This window comes from Medicago sativa, chromosome 7 (genome assembly GCF_051527215.1).
Source record: "Medicago sativa cultivar Bolivia chromosome 7, Bolivia_mono, whole genome shotgun sequence".
NCBI classification, from domain to species: Eukaryota; Viridiplantae; Streptophyta; class Magnoliopsida; order Fabales; family Fabaceae; genus Medicago; species Medicago sativa.
The window spans coordinates 76,453,560-76,479,449 of record NC_140755.1 but is presented as its reverse complement, the minus strand read 5'-3'; the positions used below and the strand labels follow the sequence as shown (position 1 = coordinate 76,479,449).

General features: G+C 34.1%; 2 protein-coding genes across 2 annotated transcripts; both read left to right on the top strand.

Annotated features, from left to right (window-relative positions):
- The first annotated feature begins 14,592 nt into the window (after positions 1 to 14,592).
- LOC146908629 (uncharacterized) lies at positions 14,593 to 14,925 on the top strand. Its single transcript, XM_085729284.1, has one exon. The coding sequence runs from the start codon at positions 14,593 to 14,595 to the stop codon at positions 14,923 to 14,925; it is 333 nt and encodes a 110-aa protein (XP_085585410.1).
- A 5,918-nt stretch (positions 14,926 to 20,843) lies between these two features.
- LOC146908628 (uncharacterized) lies at positions 20,844 to 25,890 on the top strand. The gene is made up of 11 exons (XM_085723524.1): positions 20,844 to 21,153; positions 21,927 to 22,148; positions 22,303 to 22,382; positions 22,507 to 22,620; positions 22,938 to 23,011; positions 23,307 to 23,383; positions 23,907 to 23,990; positions 24,074 to 24,166; positions 24,276 to 24,383; positions 24,465 to 24,524; positions 25,235 to 25,890. The coding sequence occupies exons 1-11, from the start codon at positions 20,962 to 20,964 to the stop codon at positions 25,634 to 25,636; spliced, it is 1,506 nt and encodes a 501-aa protein (XP_085579650.1). The 5' UTR covers positions 20,844 to 20,961; the 3' UTR covers positions 25,637 to 25,890.

Sequence of the window (25,890 nt, the reverse complement as noted above, 5' to 3'; positions counted from 1 at the left end):
CATAGCTAGGATCCATCCATCATCTGAAAGTGCTTCATCAACTGTTGTAGGTTCAATCATTGAGATTAGTCCAATCATTGACTCTTCTTGTCTGAAATGTGATCTTGTTCTTCTTGGACTATCTTTGTTTCCAATGATTAGCTCCTCAGGATGTGAAGACTTGTGTTTGAATGTGTTTCTGGGAGGATCTTCTTGATGTGAGCCATCTTGTGCTTCATCAGAAGCAGTTTCATCTTGCGCTTCTGATGTGGGTTCAGCTTCTGGACTATCTTCAGACTCAGCTATCTGATCAGGTTCTGGAGTAGCTTCAGGAACCTGTATCTCTGCAAAACTTTCACCCTGCTTTGAAGTTTTATCTTCAAGCTCCTTGTCATCAAATTTAACGTGCATAGATTCTTCAACACAGAGTGTTTCTGAATTATACACTCTGTATGCCTTTGACCTTTCAGAGTAACCTAAAAAGATTCCTCTTTGGGCCTTGGCATCAAATTTCTTTAGGTAGAGCTTGTTGTTCAGAATGTAACAAGTACATCCAAATTGATGAAAGTAAGAGATACTGGGTTTTCTTCCTTTAAAGAGTTCATATGCTGTTTTCTCCAAAATAGGTCTAATATAGATCCTGTTTTGAACATAGCATGCTGTATTCACTGCTTCTGCCCAAAAATGTTTTGGTAAATGGTTTTCATGAATCATGGTTCTGGCCATTTCTTGTAAAGTTCTATTCTTTCTCTCTACAACTCCATTTTGTTGTGGTGTTCTAGGAGAAGAGAATTCATGGAAAATTCCATGTTTTTCACAAAAAGCTTCAAATGGCTCATTTTCAAATTCTCCACCATGATCACTTCTGACTTTCAAAATTTTTGATTCTTTTTCAGATTGAATTTGAGTGCAGAAGCTACTGAATACCTCACACGCAACATCTTTACTCTTTATGAATTTCACCCAAGTCCATCTGCTGTAATCATCAACAATGACTAATCCATATCTACTTCCATATAAGGATGCAGTACTCACTGGTCCAAATAAATCAATATGGAGTAATTCTAAAGGTCTTGAGGTTGAGACAATGTCTTTGGTTTTAAAAGATGATTTCACAATTTTCCCTCTCTGACATGCACCACAAAGTGCATCTGAATGATAGTCAATGTCTGGTAGCCCTTTCACAAGTTGTAACTTACTAAGCTTAGAGATTAACCTCCAGTTAGCATGTCCCAACCTTCTGTGCCACATCCATTTCTTGTCATTCACTGATAGTAGGCAGATCACCTTCTGATCAGCCAGTTCAGAAAAATTGATTTTATAGACATTGTCAACTCTCTTTCCCTTGAACACAATGGATTTGTCTTTCTTGTTGATTACTGTACAGTTGGGTTTTTCAAAAAGCACATCATAACCATTATCACAAAATTGACTTATGCTCAAAAGGTTATGTTCAAGACCATCTACCAACCATACATTATTAATTGAGGTAGAGGAATTACCAATAGTTCCTGTACCTATGATCCTGCCTGACTGGTTGCCTCCAAATTTCACATTTCCTCCCTCTTTCATTGTTAGGCTGAGGAACATGGACTTGTCTCCTGTCATGTGTCTTGAGCAACCGCTGTCTAGGTACCATGATCTTTGCTTTGGCACTGCTCTTAGACATACCTGCATTATTGACATTTTTAGATTTAGGTACCCATTGTTCTATGGGTCCTGGAAGGTTAGTACTTAAGGCTTTACTCTTCACTTCTTGTACCTTGTGCTGTGAGTTGGGTTGCTTCTGATTAGCCATCACCTTAGGTTTTGGTACTTCAGAAGCAGTAACTGTCTTCTTCTGAAACTTAGACTTCAGAACCCCAGATTTTGGTTTCACCAGACTCTGAGGAATAGGTTCTGATCTTTTCAGGATCCTAACCTTTGAAGTTTTGGAATCAGATTTGATCATAGCCTTTGACTTAGAGTTCTTTGGCTTTGAAGTAATCTTAGCCTTAGAACTAGAAGCTTCAGGTTCTGATTGAACAACAGTTTCCAACTCAGCCCCTTCTGGTACAAAGAATGTTTTCAGACCTTCCTTGATGCATTCACAACAAGACTTTAGATTGGTTTTCTCCAGTTTCACTTCTGGAAAGCCAATTCCTCTGCCATTGTTCTTGTAAATGCTATAAATCATAGAAGCCACTCTGCTTCTGTCAATGCCAGATATAATGAAGTCTTCAAGAGCAATTTCATGATTACTTAAAGGTTTTTCATTACACTTTTCTTGTAGCTTCTGACATAAGAACCTGAGCTGGTCTTCATATGTTTTACACATGAAGTCAAAGCCCCTAAGTCCCTGTTCAGAAGCTTTCAGATCCAATAGAGTTGATTTTTGCTGTTGTACCAAATCAGCATATTTTTCTTTTAAATCCTTCAACTCATTGGTTCTTACTTCAAAATGTGTAAGAAGTTCTTTAAGTGACTCAACAAGTTCATCTCTGGGAATTTTGGAATATACCTCATTTTCATCTTCTGAGTCTGAATCTGATCCAGCTTCTGAAGTTGCTGTTGCTACCAACCCAACAGCTACCTTTGCATCTTCATCAGCTTCCTCTTTATCAGATCCAGATTCACTACCCAAATCATCCCAGGTTGCCATTAAACTCTGCTTAATCTGCTTCTTGAGTTTGCTTGGTTTGAAGGTAGACCTTTTTGACTTGTCCTTTGACTTTTCTCTTTGAAGATCAGGGCATTCAGCAATGAAGTGACCTGGCTTCTTACAGTTGAAGCATCCCTTCTGATCTTCTTTCCTTGAGCTTCTGGAGTTACCCCTTCTGGAGAGAAACTTTCTGTTCTTCTTGGCCAGATATTGAAGTCTGTTTGAGAGCATGGCCATTTCAGCAGCATCTGGTTCAGAGTCTGAACTTGACTGTTCTTCCTCTTCAGATTCAACCACTTTGAGAGCTTTTGATGACTTGCCTTTGGATGGAAGAGCTATTGATTTACTCTTCTTAGTAGACTCATGTTCATTAAGACTTAACTCATGAACTTTGAGAGAACTAACAAGATCTTCGACACTTAAAGTGTTTAAATCTTTAGCTTCCTCAATGGCAGTCACTTTTGGTCTCCATCTGGCAGGTAAGCTTCTGAGTATCTTGCTTACATGATCAGAAGCAACATAGCTCTTCTTTAGAATCTGTAGACCAGAAACTAAGGTTTGAAACCTTGAGTACATCTCCTCAATAGTTTCATCATCCTTCATTTTGAATAACTCATACTGATGTACAAGCAGGAGAGCCTTTGCTTCTTTGACCTTCTTGCTCCCTTCATAATTTGAACAGAGAGAAGCAAACATAGCTTTAGCAGTGGATTTGTCACTCATCTTCATGTATTCTGCTTTGGGTATGGCAGTGACAAGAGCTCCTCTGATAATATGATGCTTCTTGTAAAGTTTCCTCAGTTCTGGAGTATGTTTCTTTCTATCCACAGCAGCTCCTTCTTCATCAAGGACTAAACCACCAACGCCGTCTTCCAGAATATCCCACAATTCTTCATCTAGGCTCATGATGTAACTGTAAAAATTGGTCTTCCACCAAGAGAACTCTTCAGCATCTCCATTGAACTTTGGAACTTTTCCAACACTGGTTTTCTTACTATCACTATAATCATGTGAGACATTTTTATAGCTAGTATCACCATCAGGAGGAGGAGTAGTCATGTTTTTCTCAGATCTTTGACTGTTGCACGGTTAAGTGATACACAACAGACCAAGGCTCTAGATACCAATTGAAGGTGAGAAAAACACAAGAAGGGGGGTTGAATTGTGTTTTGAAAAATTCTTCGTTTCTCTAAATAACTGAATACACTGATCAGAAGCTAAGTGAGACAGCTTCTGAAGTGATGATCAGAATCTAAATGCAGCGGAATAAAACAGAGAGAGAGAAGAAGAACGACACAAAGCAATTATACTGGTTCCTTCCACAATCCGGAAGTAGTCCAGTCCCCCTTGCACTTCCAAGGAGATTTCACTATGAGTAATATCTGATTACAAATGCTCAAGCACACAAGCAAGAGACTTCCAATGCTCAAGCACACAAGCAAGAGACTTCCAATGCTCAAGCACACAAGCAAGAGACTTCCTTTGCTCAAGAACACAATCAAGAGACTTCCTGCTCAAGCACAACTGCAAGAGACTTCCTAACTAAACAAAATTACACAGAAAATTGTTTAAGGTTGAACACTTGATATACAATCAGAGGTGCTCACAATACAAATCAGATACAGACTCAATGGACTTAAGAATTTCTAAGATATGACTTTGAGACACAGAAATTCTAAGTGAATGCAGAACAATTTCAGCAGAGGTTTGGTACTTGTGAAAATCTTGTGAGTCTTTCGTTCAGCGTTCTTGCATTACCAATTCTCTAGGTCTTCACTCCTTTATATAGAGGTGTGAAAGAGACGTTGTGAAATTGCCAGCACACCAAAGAGTCGTTGTTGAAGCTTGATCTTTCACCAATGATCTTTTGCCTGATTTGGTTGTTGTCCTATGAAGAACAAATTTGAAATCCATTCCTTATCCAAAGGAACATCTATGCAGGCGAGACCGTATTCTGGAGCTGTTTTCTTGTCTTGAAGTGCAGACACAAAACAGAGTAGTGGAGAACGTGGTTGTACAATTCGTACAAAGTACAATGTCAACGCTTTCGTCCAAATTGCAAACACGCACCTTCAAACACCTTTGAAATGACCGTTGCAAGCTCCACTAATCCTTTGTTTGTGTTTTCGAATCCAATAGACAGCTTTTGCATTGATGATTCTTCAATTCTTGATTCTTTGCAAATCCAGTTGATATTCAGCTTCTGGTGAAATGGCTTCTGATGAGGCAGCTTCTGATGATGCAGCTTCTGATGATGTGACTTCTGGACCTCTTGTCTTCAGGAGCACTATTCTTCAGGAGCGCTATTTCTTCAGGAGCAGCTTGACTTCAGGAGCGCTTTTTCTTCAGGAGCAAGTTGCCTTCAGGAGCGTCCAAGCTTCGAATTTTTGTTGTTTCCATAGCTCTTTATTTGCTCATTCAGAACCAATGATGATGTAACTTTATAATTATGGTCCTGTACACTTGAACAAATATTAGCTAATCCAATTTACAATTTTTAATACCTTGTTATCATCAAAACTCTTTAAGGTTTATTGTTAAACACATTTTGTTCCAACAGAATGTTCGAATTTTCAAATGGTTTGAAACTTGGACTTGTGTCGTTTCGGTTTTTGGAAAAGTGTTGAAAAGTGACCTTTTGTGAGCATAAGGGATTGCAAGCTTAGTCTACAAGTCATATAGGCTTAGGCAAGGCTTGTAGAGTCGGTGCAACGTCTTAATCATGTTTAACTTGATTTTTGGGTGGAATTGTGGAATACGTGAACTTGGGATTTTCTTAAACGAACATAGGCTAATTTTTGAACTAAGGCTTGATTGCTTATGATTGGCCTAGGCTCTTGTTCATATGATTTTAAAAAGTAGTTGTGATTGGTTCCATCAAGTCTTAGCTTGTTTTGCTTGAAAATGAGAGTTTTTGTGAAAAATGATTAAGTGAGACGAACTTTGAGTTTTTATTGAATTTGTCGTGTTTGGCCGATGAATTGCTTATGTAATCTCTATTACACGCATATGTGACATGTGAGAATACATGGCATAGGCAATTGAGCTTGTTTACTTGGTTTTGACTCAAATGTTCAATTAACTTAATGTTGTGATTTTGAGAGACGAACTTAACTAAAGATGACTTTTGAGAATTAAGTGATGGTGAATCCTTTATGGAGAGTTATTATACGTTATGTAAAGATGATTGGTGGTGTATTTATGTGACAACTACATGTTGTGGAATTTTTGAATATTGTTGGTGATTGTATATATGATATGTGGTGGTGAATTGTTAATGATTGCATATATACAAGTATTGGTGATGGTGAGGTGATTATTGTTTGTATGAACATATGCATTTGTAGTTGAGTCATATGTTCATGCATTCATGACTGATGGTGGTGGATTTTATATCCAATTGAGGTGATTACGATGTTTTTGTTGCATCGGAGGTGACGACCTTGAGGTGTTTTGGTACCACATGCATCTAGATGAGTCTAGAGACATTGCATAAACTGTTGGTGAATTGAATTGCATTAAGATGTGTTTGATGGTTGATTATTGCTAATTGTACTTGCGGATTGAATTGTTAACTGTTTATTGACAAGGTGAGGTTGTGATATGTGTATGATACACTTGTGGATATGAACTTGATATAATGATATTGAATGATCTTGGATTGCTTATATGTTGTGAATATTGAGGAACTATGTATGAATTGTCATTCTTTATCCTTGATCATATCTTTCATTTTCAAAGTTCTTATTATCTTATATGGATTATGATGATGTAATGCTAACCCTCAGTGGTTTACCACCTACCTCTCCGTATGGATGGGTAGATGGAGTGCAGGATGCTTAGTCTGTTTTGCTTGATGATGCCGATGAGTGGAGTTCCTCTTTATTTTGCAAGTGTCTAGATTAGGGCTCTGATCTAGGATAGTTCTTGCATGTTGTTTTATTGACTATGTATTTTGGAGTTGAGATATTGTTGTATTTGAGATATGGAGGATATATTTTTATTATATTGTGATGGGGAGTTGTTTATGGATTATATGTATATGTTCCGCTGCTATGTGATGTGACATGATCTTTATGCATGTATGTATTGTGGTTTATTCGAAGACGTAGCATCTATTTCTAGAATATGTTTATATATTCGCGCGTTTTACCGCTTATTAGAAATAGGGTGTTACAATAGGGACCCAAAACATAATTAACCCAATAATATATATATATGGGTTTTGATAGAAGACACCTTTTATGAAGGTGTCTTTTAGCAAAATTATAACTAAAAAGTGGAAATCACACCTTAAGGTGTGGATTGCTAAAAGACATCTTCATGGGTGACTTCTAGCAAAACCATATATATACACACATATATATGGGGCTGCTAACTTACACTCACCCAAAAAAAACTAAGGTGCAAGTTAGCAAGCTACATCCACTAGTTCTTTACCAAAAACCCACTATTATCCTTTTAAAATATGTTTTAAGTAAAGGACAAACTTGTAAATTTGCTTGTATTTTATTTCTTAAACAAACAAAATATTGCTACCTCACTGTACGTGCTTTTTTTTTTTTTTAAAGATGTTTTGTTTGTACATGTTCTAAAGCCATGACTATTAACAAAAACAAAAAAACGTTACCCACTAATTACTGAAGGCTCTTTTCTTTCAAACTAGTGGGTAATAACGTTTTTCACTTGTGTCTTAATTAACAAAATATTCCAAAAAAAAAAATGTTACTTAATAATTATCAACTAGAGTTTTTGTTTTGGACATTAATCATAAACTACTTTTTTTCTAGTTAATGCACGGATGGTTTGTTTATCCATGCAAATGTCTACTGGAAAAAGAAAAAGAAAAAAAAAAAGGTTATCGGAATCCTTAAAAACAAAGTAATTCGAAGTCCTTGAAAATCTGCCGAAAAAATAGGAGAATATATATTTCCTTAAGCTAGTGACAAAAGTGTCTTTCTATTTAAAATCAATTAGAATATAATCAAAAGGGTGTTTTAGTAAAGAACTAGTGGGTGTAGCTTGCTAACTTTAGGGGTGGACAAAAAACCGACATCCGACCCAAACTGATTCTAACCGAAGGAAACAAACCGAAACGGACGGTTTTGAGTGGATGTTCGGGTCTGCGGGTCAATGTTTACGGTCTCCATTGGATCCGTATGGTCGAAATCGGATATGTTATTTTGATCCATTCAAAACTGAAACCAAGTTTCCAATGTTGTTCGTATTAGTACATTAATTTAATTGATTAAATACATTTATGAGATTACTATTTTGAACTTTAACTATTATCTTATTGTAAAACATTATTAGTACAAGTTATTTTCCTGTTAGATATCACAAGTTCTTTTTGTTTAAATACGTAATTTTAATCTATATAGTCATAAGTCATTTACGATCTTGTTTTATTATACAGTATCAAAGTTGAGTAAGCAGCTAAAGCCATTGTTCTTCTTCTTCTTCTTCAAAGGCTCATTTTCTTTTTGGATCTTCTTTTTTCCTGAGTTTACGAACTATCATAAAGGCACAGTTCAAGCACAAACCCTTCATATACTTGCAACAATCTAACACACATACACTTAACAAAGCCATGTTTGATTCATCTTAGCTAAATCTCTAGAAATCGGTTCTTCTTTCTTCTAGGGTTCTAGATCTGATATTTTGATTTTGGGTTTTCCTTTATGCAGTTTTTTTTATCGTTGTGCTTTTCTTCTTGTACGCAATAAACTGAGTCAAACCACCCGTCGAACCCGAAAACCGTTCAACCCGCCAACCGCTTTAACCGTGAGCACCAATGGTCGAAAATGGGTGACAGTATTGCAACCGTGGGTATCGGCGGATTCTGGTTTTCCGGCCGATTCCGACCGAAACCGACCGGTTGTCCACCCCTAGCTAACTTGCACCTTAGTGTTTTTAGGTGATGTAAGTTAGCAGCCCCCGTATATATATATATGGGGATTTAGTGAAACATTTTATCGTCCTCTACCAATAAAATCGTATTTTCTTAATGTTTCTATCTAATCGTATTTTTTTATTTCTGAAAAGGTGTTTGTTTTAATTTGAAGTTTTTTTTTTTTTGTGTGGTGGCCGGGATTTGAACCTCGGACCTTGCATATGCATTGTCCTTACTTGTTGAGTTAAACTCACGAGGACTTTTTTCTTTTCTCTGCACATTGTATATTCACTAAAAAGATTGTTATTTGATTGATGTGTTATTTAGACTTTAATTTGATCCATGGACCAATCCATTTTATCTTTTATATACATAAGCATTGCAATAATGAGATAGAGCCTAACAATAAATAAGAGCTTATGTTAAACTACAACAATCACTAGCAAAGGTGATGTATGGCATGAATTTTACTTCATAAACATTGAGGACTTTTACATTTATCAGTAAGTGCTTCTTGATATGGCATGTGGAATTCAAATTGTCATCATTTGTGATATAAACCGGTTATGTTCCAAAGTTTAGTATCAAATATACCATTTGAATTTTTGTCTTTCATTTGATGCTAAAGCAAACAAGAATAATGGATAGGTTAGCCTTACGTATAGTCTTAGTGTGCTAGAATTATGGATCAATTCTTTTGTCTTTATGCAGATGATAAATTTTGAGAGATCAAACACTCATTGAAATACCTTTCAAAAAAAAAAAAAACACTCATTGAAATAGATTAATGAGAATCAAAATTCACTATTTATGGAAAATATCACGCATAAAACCTACAAATAGTTGTTTAATTAAATAAGATTATAAAAAACGTAAACATGCATGATCTTCAATTTGACAAGCCCACTCAATTTTGTCACTATAAATTAGAGTCTTGATGAATTCTTAAACTTAATTAGAATTAAGAGACTGAGTTGAGAATATGCATGCATGCATCACAAAATTTGGTGTGTCGGCCCCTTAATTTTCTAATTATGTTTGTTTTAAGAATTAAATCATCAAGAGTCTATTTTTTTTATTTAGGAAAATTCTATGGTGAAGTCATGAGAATGACTTTTCTGGTGAAGTTAACACTATAGCATCAAAATTGTAGTGAGTAACACCCCACTATTTGTACAGTGGCATCAAAAGTTCAGTCCCCATAGTATCATCAATTCATCAGATTAACAAGACTACACTTGATCTAATTCTATCCTACCATGTTTTAAGTGTAACACCCCACAAAGTGTAACACTTAAGAATATCACATAATATTATCAACTCTGTATTGCATGTTAAAGATGCCAACGAAAAAGAGTACTTGTAAGCCGAAGATGTTGCAAGCATTACTAGATGAATTACTATTGATCATTAATCAGTAATCAACAATTTAAAAATGAATCAGACATTAAGATCAAAATTAACTTTTTCAAAAAAGTCAGTTTCCTGACTGCACCATAGAAGCTCCCTTTTTTTAAGGAATCAAGAGTCTCATTTATAATCACAAATTACTGGGTTGGTTTCTTGTCAAAATGGAGATCATGCATGTTTATGTTTTTTATAGAGAAGTTAAAACTAAATTAGAAACAAGACAAAATAGATAAACTATTAAAGTCGTCGTTAGAGAAAACATTAGCAACTTGGTTAGGTTCCGTATATATGTGACTCCAACGAATAATCATTACATCAAGAACAAGAAGATGCTAAATAATTTTGGAGAACAATACTAATTTATGTCATAAACATATGTTCAAACATAATTTTTCAATAAATGATTCAATTATTGTGGGATGGAGGAGTACGAAATATTATTATTGCAGAAAGAACAAATGCAGTCATGATTCCGATCAAAAAACCTGCAGTGATCTGCGCCATTGTTTGATCATAAGCTTCATGAGGAGGTGCGCTACTGGCGCGAAGAGGATGTTCTGGCGGAAGTTCAAGCAAAATTTCATTCTCTTGAGATTGTCGTTCTGCAACACATATTTTATTATGGACAACAATAATTGCCAAAACACATACACTAGAGAAAAGAGGTCCACGGAGGCCTTCATTGTACCCCACCGCCATCGCTAGAGCACTTACAGTAGCTGTTGTAGAAGATGGCATCCCTCCACTTCGAAATAGTTGCGTAATATCCCATCGTTTCTCTTTATGATAAATCCTTAAAAGCTTGATTAATTGTGAAATTACAAAGGCAATGAAGGCAGCATTTAGTGGGTAATTGGGAGAATTTGATAGCTCTTTATCAATGAAGGGTTTATCAGAGGATTTATCCATTATGTAATTGAAAAGACGAGAAATGATAGCAACAGTCACTTTTAAAAAATGTTTTGGCAAAAGTAAAAGCCCTATAAATACTATCAAAGTAAAAGTCATATTCGTTGCCATTACTATTTTATTCATAACAAAAAAACTGATGAGAAAAAAAATAGCAAAAAGTATAAATAAAGTTCATGAGAATGAAAGTCGTATAGGTTGGCTTTACTATTCTTTTCTTACAAGTTGGCTCATAAAAATAAAAGGCATGTCTATAATCTTAACAACAAAGAACTTGTTATAAAACAAGTAAATAGAGAGAATAATAGAGATAAGAAGAGGAAGAGAGAATAAAGAGAAATATTATTATTCTCTGGTGTGTCTTAAAATGTTACAAAGGAGCTCTATTTATAGGGAAATAGAATAACTTATGGACTAAGCCCAACAATCTAGTAGTATAGCCCATTAACCAATTTGCTATTTGGACATCCACTATTAATATTTATAACACTCCCCCTTGGATGTCCATCGAGGATATGCCTCATTAAAACCTTACTAAAATAAAACCCAATGGGAAAAAATTCTAGTGAAGGAAAAAGAGTACAATATACTTTTGAGTGTGAACTGCCTCGTTAAAAACCTTACCAGGAAAACTCAATGGGATAAAACCATGGTGAAGGGAAAAAGAGTGCAGAACACATTTATTTCTCCCCTTCATGAAGACAAATATCTCTTAGACGGCGAAGACCAATTCTTGATACAAGTTTCTCAAATACTTTACTTGGGAGTGACTTTGTAAAAACATCTGCAAGATTATCACACGAACGAATTTGTTGAATGTTGACATCACCATTCTTCTGAAGATCATGAGTGAAAAAGAATTTTGGAGAAATATGTTTTGTTCGGTCTCCTTTAATGTATCATTCTTTCAACTGAGAAATGCATGCTGTATTATCTTCATAAATGATTGTTGCGTCCATTCTTCCAGAAGATAAACCACAATTATTTTGTATATGTTGAATCAATGACCTTAATCAAACACATTCTCTACTTGCCTCGTGGAGTGCTAAAAGTTTTGCATGATTTGATGATGTTGCTATTATGGTCTGCTTTATAGATCTCCATGAAATGGTTGTATCTCCACTTCTAAACAAGTAATTTGTTTATGATCTACCATGATGAGGATCTGACAAATAACCTCGAAGATAACGAAGTACATGTTTGACACCGTCCCAATGTCTTCGTGTAGGAGAAGAACTATATCTTGATAATAAATTGACATAAATGATATATCAGGACGTGTATAATTAGCAAGATACATCAATGCTCTTATTGCACTGAGATATGGTACTTCAGGACCAAGTAGTTCTTCGCCCTTCTTCTTGAGGTCTGAAAGGATCTTTCTCCACATTTAGGGATCTAACAACCATTGGAGTAGACAATGGATGAGTCCAATGGATGAGATTTGTCCATGTAGAAACGCTTTAAAACTTTTGCTATGTAAGCTTCTTGTTGAACAAGAATAACACCTTTTACGTGCTCAATTTGTAATCCAAGACAAAACTTTGTCTTTCCTAAGTCTTTCATCTTGAACTCTTTCTTTAAGCAATCTATGGCTTGTGGAAGCTCTTCAGGAGTTCAGATAATGTTTATGTCATCAACATAGACAGCAATTATAGCAAATTCTTTATATATATTTTCATAAAAATACATGGACAAATGGAGTCATTTTTATATCCTTCCCTCAACAAATATTCACTGAGGCGATTATACCACATGCGTCCTGATTGTTTTAGCCCATAGAGAGACTTATATAATTTTATGGAGTAGTCTTCCTGAGATCCTGAACTATTTGCTTCAGGCAATTTAAATCCTTCAGGGAGTTTCATGTAAATGTCACTATCAAGTGAGCCATACAAGTAGGCTGTAACAACATCCAACATGTGCAAATTGAGCCCTTCATGAGCTATAAGGCTAATTAAGTATCTAAAAGTAGTTGCATCAACTACAGGTGAGTATGTCTTATCAAAATCAATTCCAGGTCTTTGGAAAAACCCTTGAGCAACAAGTCTTGCTTTGTATCTTGCAACTTCACCATTCTCATTGCGTTTTCGCACACACACCCATTTATATCCAACTAGCTTCAGGCCTTTAGGTGTTCAGACAACATGTCCAATACTTTTCTCTTACTAAGAGAGTTTAATTCTGCTTCAATTGCATCTTTCCATTTTGGCCAATTTTCTCTTTGTCTACATTCTTTAATAGACCTTGGTTCTTGATCCTCGTTATCATTTATCACATTTAGCGCTATGTTATATGCAAAAATATCATCAACGTTGATTTTATATCGGTTCCATTGGATTCCATTTGTGACATAATTTATTGAGATCTCTTTATTTTCATGAATTTCAGGTACCTGATCAGTTTCTTCTGGAACTGAAATATCAATTATGTCAGGAGACTCTTTTAGAGTTTCTATATCCTCTTTTGGGCAATCTTTCTTTTTAGCTCCTTTTCTTGCTCGAGGATTTTTATCTTTGGAACTGACTGGTCTACCACGCTTCAAGCGTGGTTCAGACTCATTTGCAAATTTAGATTGTCCAACAGGGACATCCATTTTTATTGGAGCATTAGCAGCTGGTATATATGATTTAGTCACACTTTTTGGATCAGTGAATGCATTTGGTAATTGATTCGCTAAACTTTGCAAATGAATTATCTTTTGAACTTCCAGATCACATTGTTTAGTTCGAAGATCAAGATGAGATAATGAAGATTCATTCCAACTGATCTTTTTTTTCAGCTGCATTTTCTCTCCCCCTAATATTGGGAAATTTGATTCATCAAAATGACAATCAGCAAATCGAGCTGTAAATAAATCTCCTGTTGTTGGTTCGAGATACTTTATAATAGATGGAGATTCATATCCAACATATATTCCCAACCTTCGTTGAGGACCCATCTTAGTGCGTTGTGGTGGAGGAATTGGAACATACACAGCACATCCAAAAATTCTTAGATGGGAAATATTAGGTTCTTGACCAAAAACTAATTTCAAAGGGGAAGAGTCATGATAACTTGTTGGCCTGATGCGAATCAATGTTGCAGCATGCAAAATTGCAAAAAATTCTTAGATGGGAAATATTAGGTTCTTGACCAAAAACTAATTTCAAAGGGGAAGAGTCATGATAACTTGTTGGCCTGATGCGAATCAATGTTGCAGCATGCAAAATTGCAAAAAATTCTTAGATGGGAAATATTAGGTTCTTGACCAAAAACTAATTTCAAAGGGGAAGAGTCATGATAACTTGTTGGCCTGATGCGAATCAATGTTGCAGCATGCAAAATTGCATGTCCCCAAGTGGAAATTGGGAGTTTGCTTCTCATGAGAAGTGGTCTTGAAATTAACTTTATACGCTTGATAAATGATTCTGTAAGTCCATTTTGTGTATGAACATGTGCTACAGGATGTTCAACATCAATTCCAATGGACATGCAATACTCATTAAAAGCTTGAGATGAAAACTCAGAGGCATTATCAAGGCGTATTTTCTTTACAGGATAATCAGGGAAGTGAGCTCTTATTCGTATTAGTTGAGCTAGCAATCTCGCAAACGCCTGGTTGCGAGTTGATAATAAACAAACATGTGACCATCTAGTTGATGCATCTATATAGTTGAATGAATTATATTTTTATCAACATCTATATTTTTATTTATTTTATCTCATTTATCTCATATTTGTTTTTCATTATATTTTTGTGAAGTTTGTGAGGTGAAACATGTCTGAAGATGCACAAGATCCGGTTAAACTTGAAGTCCGTTATGTAGATGTGAAAAAGAGGGCTTGGTTCACTGTAAACCCCACCGACAAGTTGGACGAGTTGAAGGCAAAGCTTGACGACTTCTTTATCCATATTGGTTCAAATCATAGAACACGTGATGTGATAGTAAATGTGCCAGGCCTGGACTTGGGGGAGGATAAGGAAGAGGACTTCTGGAAGACCGTGTATTATCCACGACTTCTCAAAGATGATAGCGACGTTGATTTCATGTTTAGGGTAATGGTTGAGAAAGATACTTTGTATCTTTTTGTCCGATCCGTTGAAGTGTAATCGTTATTTAAGTGTAATAGTGTAATGTTTGACCGTTTATGTGAGACTATGTAATTTTATAAATTTATGGACAAATTTGTGTAATTTGGATCGTTTACGTGTCATTAAGTGTGTTTAAATGATTACGGGCCATTACCGGCGAATTTGTGTAACTTGGACCGTTTGGATCGTTATGTGTGATTATGTGATTGTGAAAAAAACAATGTTTTGGTGTAATTTTGATCGATTGTGTCGTATTATCCAATAATATTGTTAAACTGACGTAATTAGGTTCAATTACGAGCATATAGGGTTTGGACCCAAACTGCATTCAATGCACATCAGTACAACATTTAATGCTGTTCTGATATATCAGTAGTGCGTGAGTTAACTCGCGCAAGTGTAATACATTGCGTGAGTTAACACACGTAGTGCTTTAATACATACATGACTATGCGTGAGTTAACATGCGCATAGTTTTACTCTTGCGCATCTTAAGTCACGCAACGTTACTTAACTAACGCATAGTATTACACTTGCGTTAGTTAACATGCGCAAGGGCAAAATTGGCATGGCTGCAGGGTGCGAGCAAAACGTGCTGGGTGGATAGCAAAATTCAAATATAATAGCTTATGGACTAAGCCCAACAATCTAGTAGTATAGCCCATTAACCAATTTGCTATTTGGACATCCACTATTAATATTTATAACAGAACTCGTATTGTTTAATACTGTTCATCTCCATTTTTTATTTTTTCTATTTTACTATCTTTTTATTGTCCAGCGCAAATTGGCATATGGCAAAAACCTAAAAATGTGGAATTCAAAAAAAAAAAAAAAAAATAAACATAGTATTTCAATAGGTTTTTCTCTAAAAAGTCAAAAAGTCTACTAACTTACAAATCACTTTTTAATTTAAATTTATTATACTTTTTTTTTTGGATTCATCCCATTTATTATACTTTTTGTTTTAAATGTGTTCAACTATAAAGGAATTCTAATGTTCTTTTTATATTTGATTTCTCACTACACAGTTTAATACATTCAGAGGTTGCCCTAATATGAGATTGTTCTTAAAATTCTAAAATGGGATCTTTATAAGGAGGTAATGGCAACTTCTACAACATAAAAAGATAAGTTTAGTTCCTATGTATTATATAATTTCTTTAATTTTTTTGTTTTCCCCTTCTTTTTTATCAAGGTTTTCCCCTTCTTATGATACATGCAAGATAGATAAGTTATTTTCAGTTTATTTTAAATGTGTTGAACTAGCAGTTAATTCTAAAGTTCTTTTTACATTTGACTTCTGACTGCATAGGTATAACACGTTCATACTTACCGGGTGTGTTTGGGATCACGGCAAAACCACCTTTTGCGCGTTACGAGGCATTTTCCACCGTGATTCCAAGAAGCTCCAAAAGGTAGCTTCTCCTCAAACGTGGTTTTTTGCCGCTGAATTGATTTTCCCACCGCTTGCACAAACACACACTAAGATTGTTATGATAATGCCTAAAGGGGTTCTTGCTGACGAGGTAATGATAGTTCATACAACATAAATAGATAAGTTTATGGTGGATTCTATCCATCTCTATGGACATCTATAGTAGTGTGGTTGAAATAATTACATAGTCTCAAAGAACAAATTTCATTAACTTTTTATTAATTAGCATCTTAATGTTAATTACTACCATTAACTCAAAAAAAACATATTGAATTTGAAAACTCCACAGTTAAAATTGGATTTTTTCATTTAAAAATTAAATTTTTTAATTTGAATTTCAAATTTGATGTTCTATTTTCAATCCAAATTGATATATATTGTTTGTTGAAAAAGTTAAAAGAATCGTGTTATTAAGAAATTTTGATTTCATTCTAAATGTTTAATAATCATTCACGAAAATTTTGTAAACAAAATCATAAAGTGATATTTTAAAGTTTCATCAAAATATTTAATTTGTTTACGGAAAAAAAAACTGAAAAGAATATGTTATTTCAAAATCATTAATGTCACTTTTAAAGAAGGTAATTAAAAAAAGTGAAAGAATATATTATTTTACACGTGATGGGTAATGATTCTTCCACTTGATTGTGCATCAAATGTATTGTCTTGATAAGGTTGTTATAAATGAACTAAGAATTGTGTTATTAAAATGTTGGGAAATGTTAATTTCGTTTTAAATGAATAAAAATCATTAATAATGATTTTAATGTGGAGGTAAGAACATTGATGGAGTGTAATTGTTGGTCATAGTTTGATATTCTATCTACTTATTTTTAAAAAAAAAAATTTGATATTCTACCACTATACATGAAACAAGAGCAAAAATCGCCCATGTATTATGTTTTACTAGACCATCGACCCGTGCTCCGCACGGGTCCTACCGACTAAAATATGTACGAATAAGTTATATCATAATAATAAAAAAAAATATGAAATATTCACATGATAAAAATGTATTTCATTAATCATATCATCTTGACATTAATATAGTTTGAAAACTGTACATTTTACATTAGTTATCATACATTACGAAATACTATAAAAACGACATTTGAAGTGACATTAGTATTTTCACATTCATCATTGGTTATCATCAACTTTTTTTTTTTTACGTATTCAACCCATCTCTTAAAGTAACTCTTGTTAATAGTCATTACAAATAAAACAAACAAAAATTGACTCCTTTTAAACTTGATTCAAGCCTTACACCAATTCCATATTAAGTTTGTGCTTGTGTGGCAAGGGTTTGTAATTCCCCTCATTAAATCCTACCATGACATTCTCTAGCTTATATGTTCCTCCTTCTTCAACCATTCCTTGAATCGTTGGCACCAGGAACTTATGAACAGTGGCATGGATCCGTCCTCGCTAAACAAAAAATAACATGTCATTAACATAAACCATAGTATATGTTATCGTAGTGGCAACTTGAAAAAAGGATCATTTATTTATACAATCGATTTATATAATATACCTTCTCATCAACCAATATCATGTTCATGAAGATGATATCGTCTGGATTTTCCTTATCACGGATCATGCATATATGGGCCACACAGACAATCAACTTCAAATCCTTCTTCCACCTGTCACAGCTGAAATGGGGGTGAAAATGTTTGTCATATTAGCAACTGGAAGAAAGAGTTATATTTGCTTAAATTTGCTTAAAGTCGAGAATGATTGTATTAGCACAACTAAGTGGTATTTAAATAGGTAATTGACAATTCTCTTCGTTAGTTTCAAATGTGATTAATCATAGTCTTCTATTGGATATAATTACTATTCAAAAGTTTTTAATTGCCATTAACTATGTTCTTGATTGCCATTAACACTACGTCATAATTACTATTCAAAATCGAATCAACCTTGATACGTGTTATTTTTTGAAATAAGTACGTCATAATTGCTTTTAATAGGTAGTAATTGGTAGGGTGGTTAGTGCATAATGCATAAAAGCAATTAAAAGTAATTCCTATACGAAAATATGCGACTTTCAAGTTTTTAATTGTCATTAACGACGTTTTCAAGCCATTAACTACGTTCTTAATTGCCTTTAACAGTATGTAATAATTACTATTCAAAATCAAATCAACCTTGATACGTGTTAATTTTTGAAATAAGTACGTAGTTAATTGCTTTTAATAGGTAGTAATTGGTAGAGTGATTGGTGCATAATGCATAAAAGCAATTAAAAGTAATTCCTATACAAAAATATGCGACTTAAAAGTTTTTAATTGTCATTAACGACGTTTTCAAGCCATTAACTACGTTCTTAATTGCCATTAACAGTACATAAAAATTAATATTCAAAATCGAATCAACCTTAATACGTGTTAATATTTGAAATAAGTAGGTCATAATTGCTTTTGATAGGTAGTAATTGGTAGAGTGATTAGTGCATACTTTAGTGGTAAAATTCGAGGGAAATTTCACATTGAAACGCATATCTTCCTATCACTCTATATCGGATAGCACTTTATAGTGTAAAAAATGCATGCGTGAAACATTGAAATGTCAGTAGAATAATGTGATAGGAATTAGTGTATGCGTGAAACAGTAAAAAATGTATGCGTGAAACATTTTCAATTGCCACTTTCTAAGGGATGTTTATGTTATTTCTGATTAGCAATTAGTGTAGGGGAATTAGTTATTTCTGATTAGCAATTAGTGTAGGGGAATGTTGACCGACTTGATTAGGCTTTAATACGTATTCAATTGCATTAACGAAGTGAGAGAACTTTTTTCAAGTTTGAATAAACGGATGTGATCAAGTGCTTGAACGGATGAGATTACTCGAGCAATTAGTACATATTTAGGAGGGAAAAAAGCTAGGGAATTAGGGCAAAGTAGGGAGGATTAGGGCAAACATGATAGCCAAGCAAATCTAGCTTTTATAATAATAAAGGATAAACTAAGGTTATTTTTTTGTGATTTTTTTTTTTGTTGCTTTCATTTCATATATTAATTTCATTTTTTTTTGGGGACTTTGTGAAAGCTATTGGCTTCTCAAACGAGATTTCATAGCGATATATTACAATCGGTTGTGTTTCAAACGTACGAGAGTTCTCTTATTTAGGGCCCGTTTGTTACGGATTAAAATAAAAGTGATTTTGATATAAAATAATTTAGAGATTATATTTTAGAGATTTTGTGAAAAATCAGAATCTATCTTGTGTTTGCTTACCGTAACAAAAATCACTTTTTTTAACGAAATAATCTAGTTTGTTTGGATACAACTACATAAAAGAGATTTTTTGTTACAAAATTAGTTTAATCTTTTAAAACATATTTTCTCTCTCCTCTAAAAAAAATCTATTTTTTAAGAAGTTGCTCTTAACAGCTTCTCATTTGAAGCTGTTTTTAGATTTTTTTTAGATTCTGATTTTTATTAAAATCTGTAACAAACGGATGCAAAACTCTTAAAATGATTATTTGTTTAAAAAAAGTGATTTTTTTTCTTAAAAAAGCTATAACAAACGGACTCTTAGTGTTCTTTCTTTTTTTATTGTTTTCTTTTTGTTTTTGAGTTAGTATCCGTTGACACCTGGTGTCTACGGATTCGTTGACACCAAATCATGTCCATTCATTTGTATTGATCTAAAGGTTCATATTATTTAATGAAAAACTTCAGATAGACCCCTTCTCTCTAATCTTCCTTGCGCATCAATTATTACCTTTTTTTAGGGAATTAATTATTACTTTTATTGGCGAGACTCATTAAAAAACATGTATTTTTTAGTGTTTTCTTTGATTTTAGTCCTGCATTCCCACCGGGAAAAATTGCAGTCTCAAATCAAACCTCTTTTGTTGGTCACTTTTTTCTTTAAAGGTTGGTGGTCACTTAAATTGTTAGAAAAATTCACCGCAGAAATATAATTAAGTGAAATATATCATATCCCTTAGCATTTAAATTTCGATCTGACATGATATTATTGAAATGTAGAATTTGCCAAAAACTTGAAATGGAGAAGATGCCCTGATTAGAATATGAAATGACGATAGATCATTAGATATAGATATCCATTGTAATTTTCATTTGTAATAGAGGGGAAAATAAAAAATCTGGACAATAATAAAGATAACCAAAACGGAGAGAGAAGAATTAGCATTTAAATAAATGAAAATAAACGGACTTTAAAAATTCAGGTAAGTAAAGATCATGTGAGATTTTCAAGTAAATGAATATGAGTCTTTTGATCAATACAAATGTATGAACATGATTTGGTGTTAACGAATCCGTTGACACCTGAATCCTAACTCTTAGAGAAAAATTATTATTAATACTAATATTGCATTAAATTATAATATAAATGATATATTTGGTTATAAATATAAATATAGAAAGTTATTGAAATCAAAATGCTTGAGGATTCTGACTTCTCATTACAAATGACTATTTGCCCTAAAAACTATTAGAGGGTAGCATTTTATGCTAGCTTGGTACCCAAGTATCTCACTCCTAAGTCCTAATTCTGTTTAGCCTGAACAACGCGAAGCAGCCCCAAACCCTATATACATCGCCGCAGTATTTCGTCTTTGCTCGATCCACCACAACAATGGACAACAAAGAAGATGATTACGAGATTGATGATGAGTTGGAGTGGTTGGATTATGAATATGAATCGATAAATGGTTCCCACCGCCCTAATGCTCATGGTGGCCACCATGCTTCTCATTCTTCCACCCTCCAACCTCTCTCCAATCGTAACCAGAGGTTCTCTCATCACATTCGTGCTTCTCCATTGGAGGTTCCATTCTTCAAAAACCTTTTTTTTTTTTTTATATATTATTATTTCTCTTCACTTTGTGACATTTTAAGTGTCCGGCATGGCGTCGGTGTCCAGCACTCTTATGGCACTCTACGACACGTGTTGGAAATCTCGAACCAGTGTCCTAAAATAATTTGTTTTTTATTTGCTTCGAAACTCTTTGTATCTGACACTTGTATGACACTTCGTTCGCCGCTTGTCGGATAAACAAATACAAGTGTCCCCTAAAAATTTGTTTTCTTTGTTTCGACACACCTTGCTCTCCTTGGACACATCTCAAACACGTTAAGAAGTGTTGAAGCTATGTTGATCAATGCGAGGTTAAATACTTTAAATGTGATTACAACAACATTGTAAGCTTTTTGTCAGTAAGCGGAAAAATGAATGTTAAATGTTATTGTATTGTATGTTGTTTGTTAATGAATTCATATTTTATTTAAATATATAATAAATAAATTAATATGTATAACGGTGTACGTGTCCTATGATTTTTACACTAGCGTGTCAAGTGTCCATGTCAGAGTCCGTGCTTCATGGCTTAATTGTCTTAGAAACAAACCAACTTGAGTCTTGAGCTTTGAACACATGTGATCGTTGTAGCTGTTTTCGTGTGTATGGTCTTGAAATGTGACTTATATTTTATTGACTCACGACAAATGTGTCTTTCAATCATTTAAATGGATTGGTTTGATTTCTCACCTGTGGAATCATTTGTGTTCTAGTTTTAGCTAAGTCAATTATTGTTGTTGTAGGAGTGGGAAGGAAGAATGAATATTGGCATGTCTAACACTGTTACCACAGAAATTCGTGGAAGTGTGACACAGATGTCTATTGGTAAAACTAAAACCACTGGGAAAGCCGACCGAGCCACTGTTGAGAAGGCAATTGATCTCAGAACACGCATGGCTATATATAAGATGATGAACCAAAATCTGTTTCAGCATATTAATGGATGCATTTCAACTGGAAAAGAAGTATGTCATACATACATACACCTGAAGCTTTTATTTACACGTTTCAGTTTTCTTGTGATTATGGTTTTATAACAGTGACTTGATGCGTGTGGATAATTGATTCTATTTATTTTTTATCATTTCTGATTGTTACTCTCTTTTTATTTTCTAACAGGCAAATGTTTATCATGCTACCAAATCCGATGGTACAGAATATGCAATTAAAATACACAAAACATCTGTTCTCGGATTTAAGTAAGTATACCATGACTAGTATTAGATTGTTCTAACTTCTCTCATTGCATACTATCTTGAACGCGCACAGGCTACTATTATCTTTTATTTTATGAACTCACTTTTATGATCTGATTGATATCAGGGATAGAAATAAATATGTGAAAGGAGATCGCCGGTTTGAACGTGCATACTCTAGTCATAATCCCATAGAAATGGGAAAAACATGGGCAGAAAAGGAACTGAAGAATCTTTATAGGTTTGCATTTGCTATTTTTTCTTTTCTGTTGGATATGTACTATGACAAAAAAAAATGTTAAGATAATACTGTTGTAAAATGTAATATACTAAATAAATTACACTATCAATCAAAATAGTATGAAAAGAAGAGTTGAAGAAAGGAGGAAATCACATAAGTCATCAACTTATTTTTTCCCAACTGTATTATATTTTTCTGTCATTAAATGGGCTCCAATATGTACGCTCCCGAGTGCTTAGTTAGTTCATTCATATTTTTCCAATATACAAAGAGTTCTATTACTTTTTTTTCCTATGCTGTTCTATATTGGAGTGCAGGCTAGATGCAAAAGGAATTAGGTGCCCTGTTCCACATCATCAAAAGCTACATATAGTGGTTATGGATTTTATTGGTACTGCTTTTATCTTGCATTTTGATACAATCTGATTGTCCAATTGTAATCAATTGCTCTCAATTGTGTTTTTTATATTGAATACCAGTGATGTATGTCTTTATTTGATTAAAAAAAAGATGGAAAGTTAAGTAAAGAATGCATGGTTCAATATTGACCAAATGAATTATTAGTACTATAAATTTCCAATTTCTTGATGTAGCATATCATCTTATTCTGGTAATACATACTGCAGATTAGACAGATGAATTCAAGTATGTGTTTAACATAAGTTCTCCGGTTTTGATTCATGCAGGAAAGGATGGTTGGGCCGCTCCACGTCTCAAAGACGCAAATTTATCTTTAGACAAGTTACAGGAAGGCTATGTTGAGGTGTGCCATACAATAGTATAGTAAATTTAGCATGGTTTGGAAGCACAGGAAGGCTATGTTGAAATTAGGTTTCTTTGACAGTGTGTTGTTGGGATGCTTTAGTATATGGTTCCTGTTTTAACTTCTGAAGCCTTTTATCTAGAATGGTTACTAAAAGCTAAAGTTGTCAAATAGCGGCTATAGAGGTCCTTGAGGGCTACCGCGAAGCGGATTTTCAATAAATTTATATTGATCCCCAATGCCCTATTTAATACAGTGTGTTGTTTTACAGCTGATATAGTTGCGTTGTAACACTGTAACGTAGTGGAATTTGAATAAACCGCTATGTTATGCTGCCCTGGATTGACAACACCACTAAAAGCTCACATGTGTGATTAAAGCTATATAGAAGTCTACACTATCTTCTAAACCGCTATCATTTAAGAATTCTTTATTAAGCACCTCTCACACATTTCTTATACATTTATAAATTCTAAAGGTTTTAAGGTTTATTCTTTTATGACATTACGAGCATGTATTTCAGATGATTGTTGCAATGCGGACATTATATCAGAAGTGCAGACTGGTGCATGGTGACCTCAGTGAATATAATATACTTTATTATGAGGTGAATACTTCTTTGGGTGTTTATATTTTAGTGACTAAATGTCTCTCTGTAAATTTTTCACTAATGTATTCTTTACTTACCAGGGTCACTTGTATATTATTGATGTTTCTCGAGCGGTTGACCTTGACCATCCTTACACTCATTGTTTACTGCTTGAAGACTGTAAACACGTATCCGTAAGTTCTCCTAGTAACTAGCTGTAAATTACACACCTCTTGTCTTCTTCTTCATGTGTTGCGGGGTTATAAGGACCAAAGTGTGATTAAGGACTTGTTTTACTTGCAGGATTTCTTTAAGAAACACGGTGTAGGTGTCATGACAAAAGTAGAACTGTTTAAGTTTATTGTTAATGCGTCCATTGCTGATGATGCTGTAGATAGTTATTTGGAAGAGGTATTTGTCATTAGTTTGTCAATGTTTACTTACATTCTCTGAACAACTTCTAACATTGTTTTTGTCCTAAACAATTTCCAGGTGCAACAAAACATTTTGGCCGGAGTAGATGTATCCGAAGAGGATGAGAATTCAAACTGGGTATTTGCGCTAATTACTTGCCTAATTAAATTACCTTTTGTTTGAATTTGAGAAAGTGCAATGCAAGAAAACAAAGAAAAAAATATACGGATTATAATGTTGAGATGTTTGTATTGTTGTGGCAAAGATTTATACTGCTAGAAAGCTTTTGGAAGGTAAACTAGATACTTGATAAAATTCTCTAAGCAGAAAGGTCTAACAAACTATGGAGAGCAAGTCCCTTAGGATACAGGAACTAGAACAGTTGCCATACAGGAAACACAACAATTGAGATTTAAGACCCTAAAGTGCATAAATTATATGCAATGTCGTGAAAATTGAGATTCTACCTAGGATCGAGAGGGAACTATTTTGTGAAATACTGACCCGGATATCAAAAGAAACCAATGTTTGTGGCTTTCTGCCTTCTTCGATCCCATGATCACACTAGGAAGACCGCGATCCCACCTGCTGGCAATCCCATGTGTAACAAATTTACGCAGCACACAGTGGGGGTTTTGACTCGTGAAATTGTGCAATCCCATGAACAAGATTGCGATTTTAATTACATTGACTCGTTCAGTATAAGCATCGCAACTATTCTAACCTTTATATTTACAATTAATACTAAATCTTTTAGTATTCCCATTTAAATATGCTATTTACTATTTAGCACGTTGACTTTTTTCTCTCCATTCTGACATGTTTATTATCTTGAACTCTTGTTACAGTCAGACATTGCAAATACTCTAGTCAATGTTAAGAATGTTGAGGAGGCTGTACAACGTATAACTAGCGCCATAGACAAGCAACAGCAGAATTCAAATATTATTATAGAAGATGCAGATGTCATCTCTGATGATGAGTCTAACCTCTTAGAAGGTGAAGCTGCCGGTGAGGACGAAGATAACGAAAGTGATTCCAAAGATATTTCATCTTCTGAAGGTTATCCTGAAGAGATTTCATCTTTTGAAAGTGATCCAAGCACTCCTATTGAGAAGAAGGATGCTAGGAGAAAAGCTAGGAAAGAAAATAAAAAGAAGGTGAAAAAGGAGAGAAGAGAAAAAAGAAAGAGAAAAAAGGACAAAAAAAATCTCCAAGGATGTAAAGAAAAGAAAGATAAAATTGACTGAAGCCCTCAAGAGTTCAGACCAGATAGACAGTAGTAACTTTTAATGGCTGTGTGAGTGTAGGTTTTGAATTTTCAGATAAAAGTTATAATGCAGCCGAAGATATGGAATTTTTTTATACTAATTTTGTTTTCTAAGCATATTTAAGGTGATGTTAGGATTAATTTTATGAATCTTTCAATTTTGTTGTGTTATTCAATTTTTATGTGGATGTTGAGTTTCTTCTACTAATGCAAATTGCAAAATGGTTATGCAGA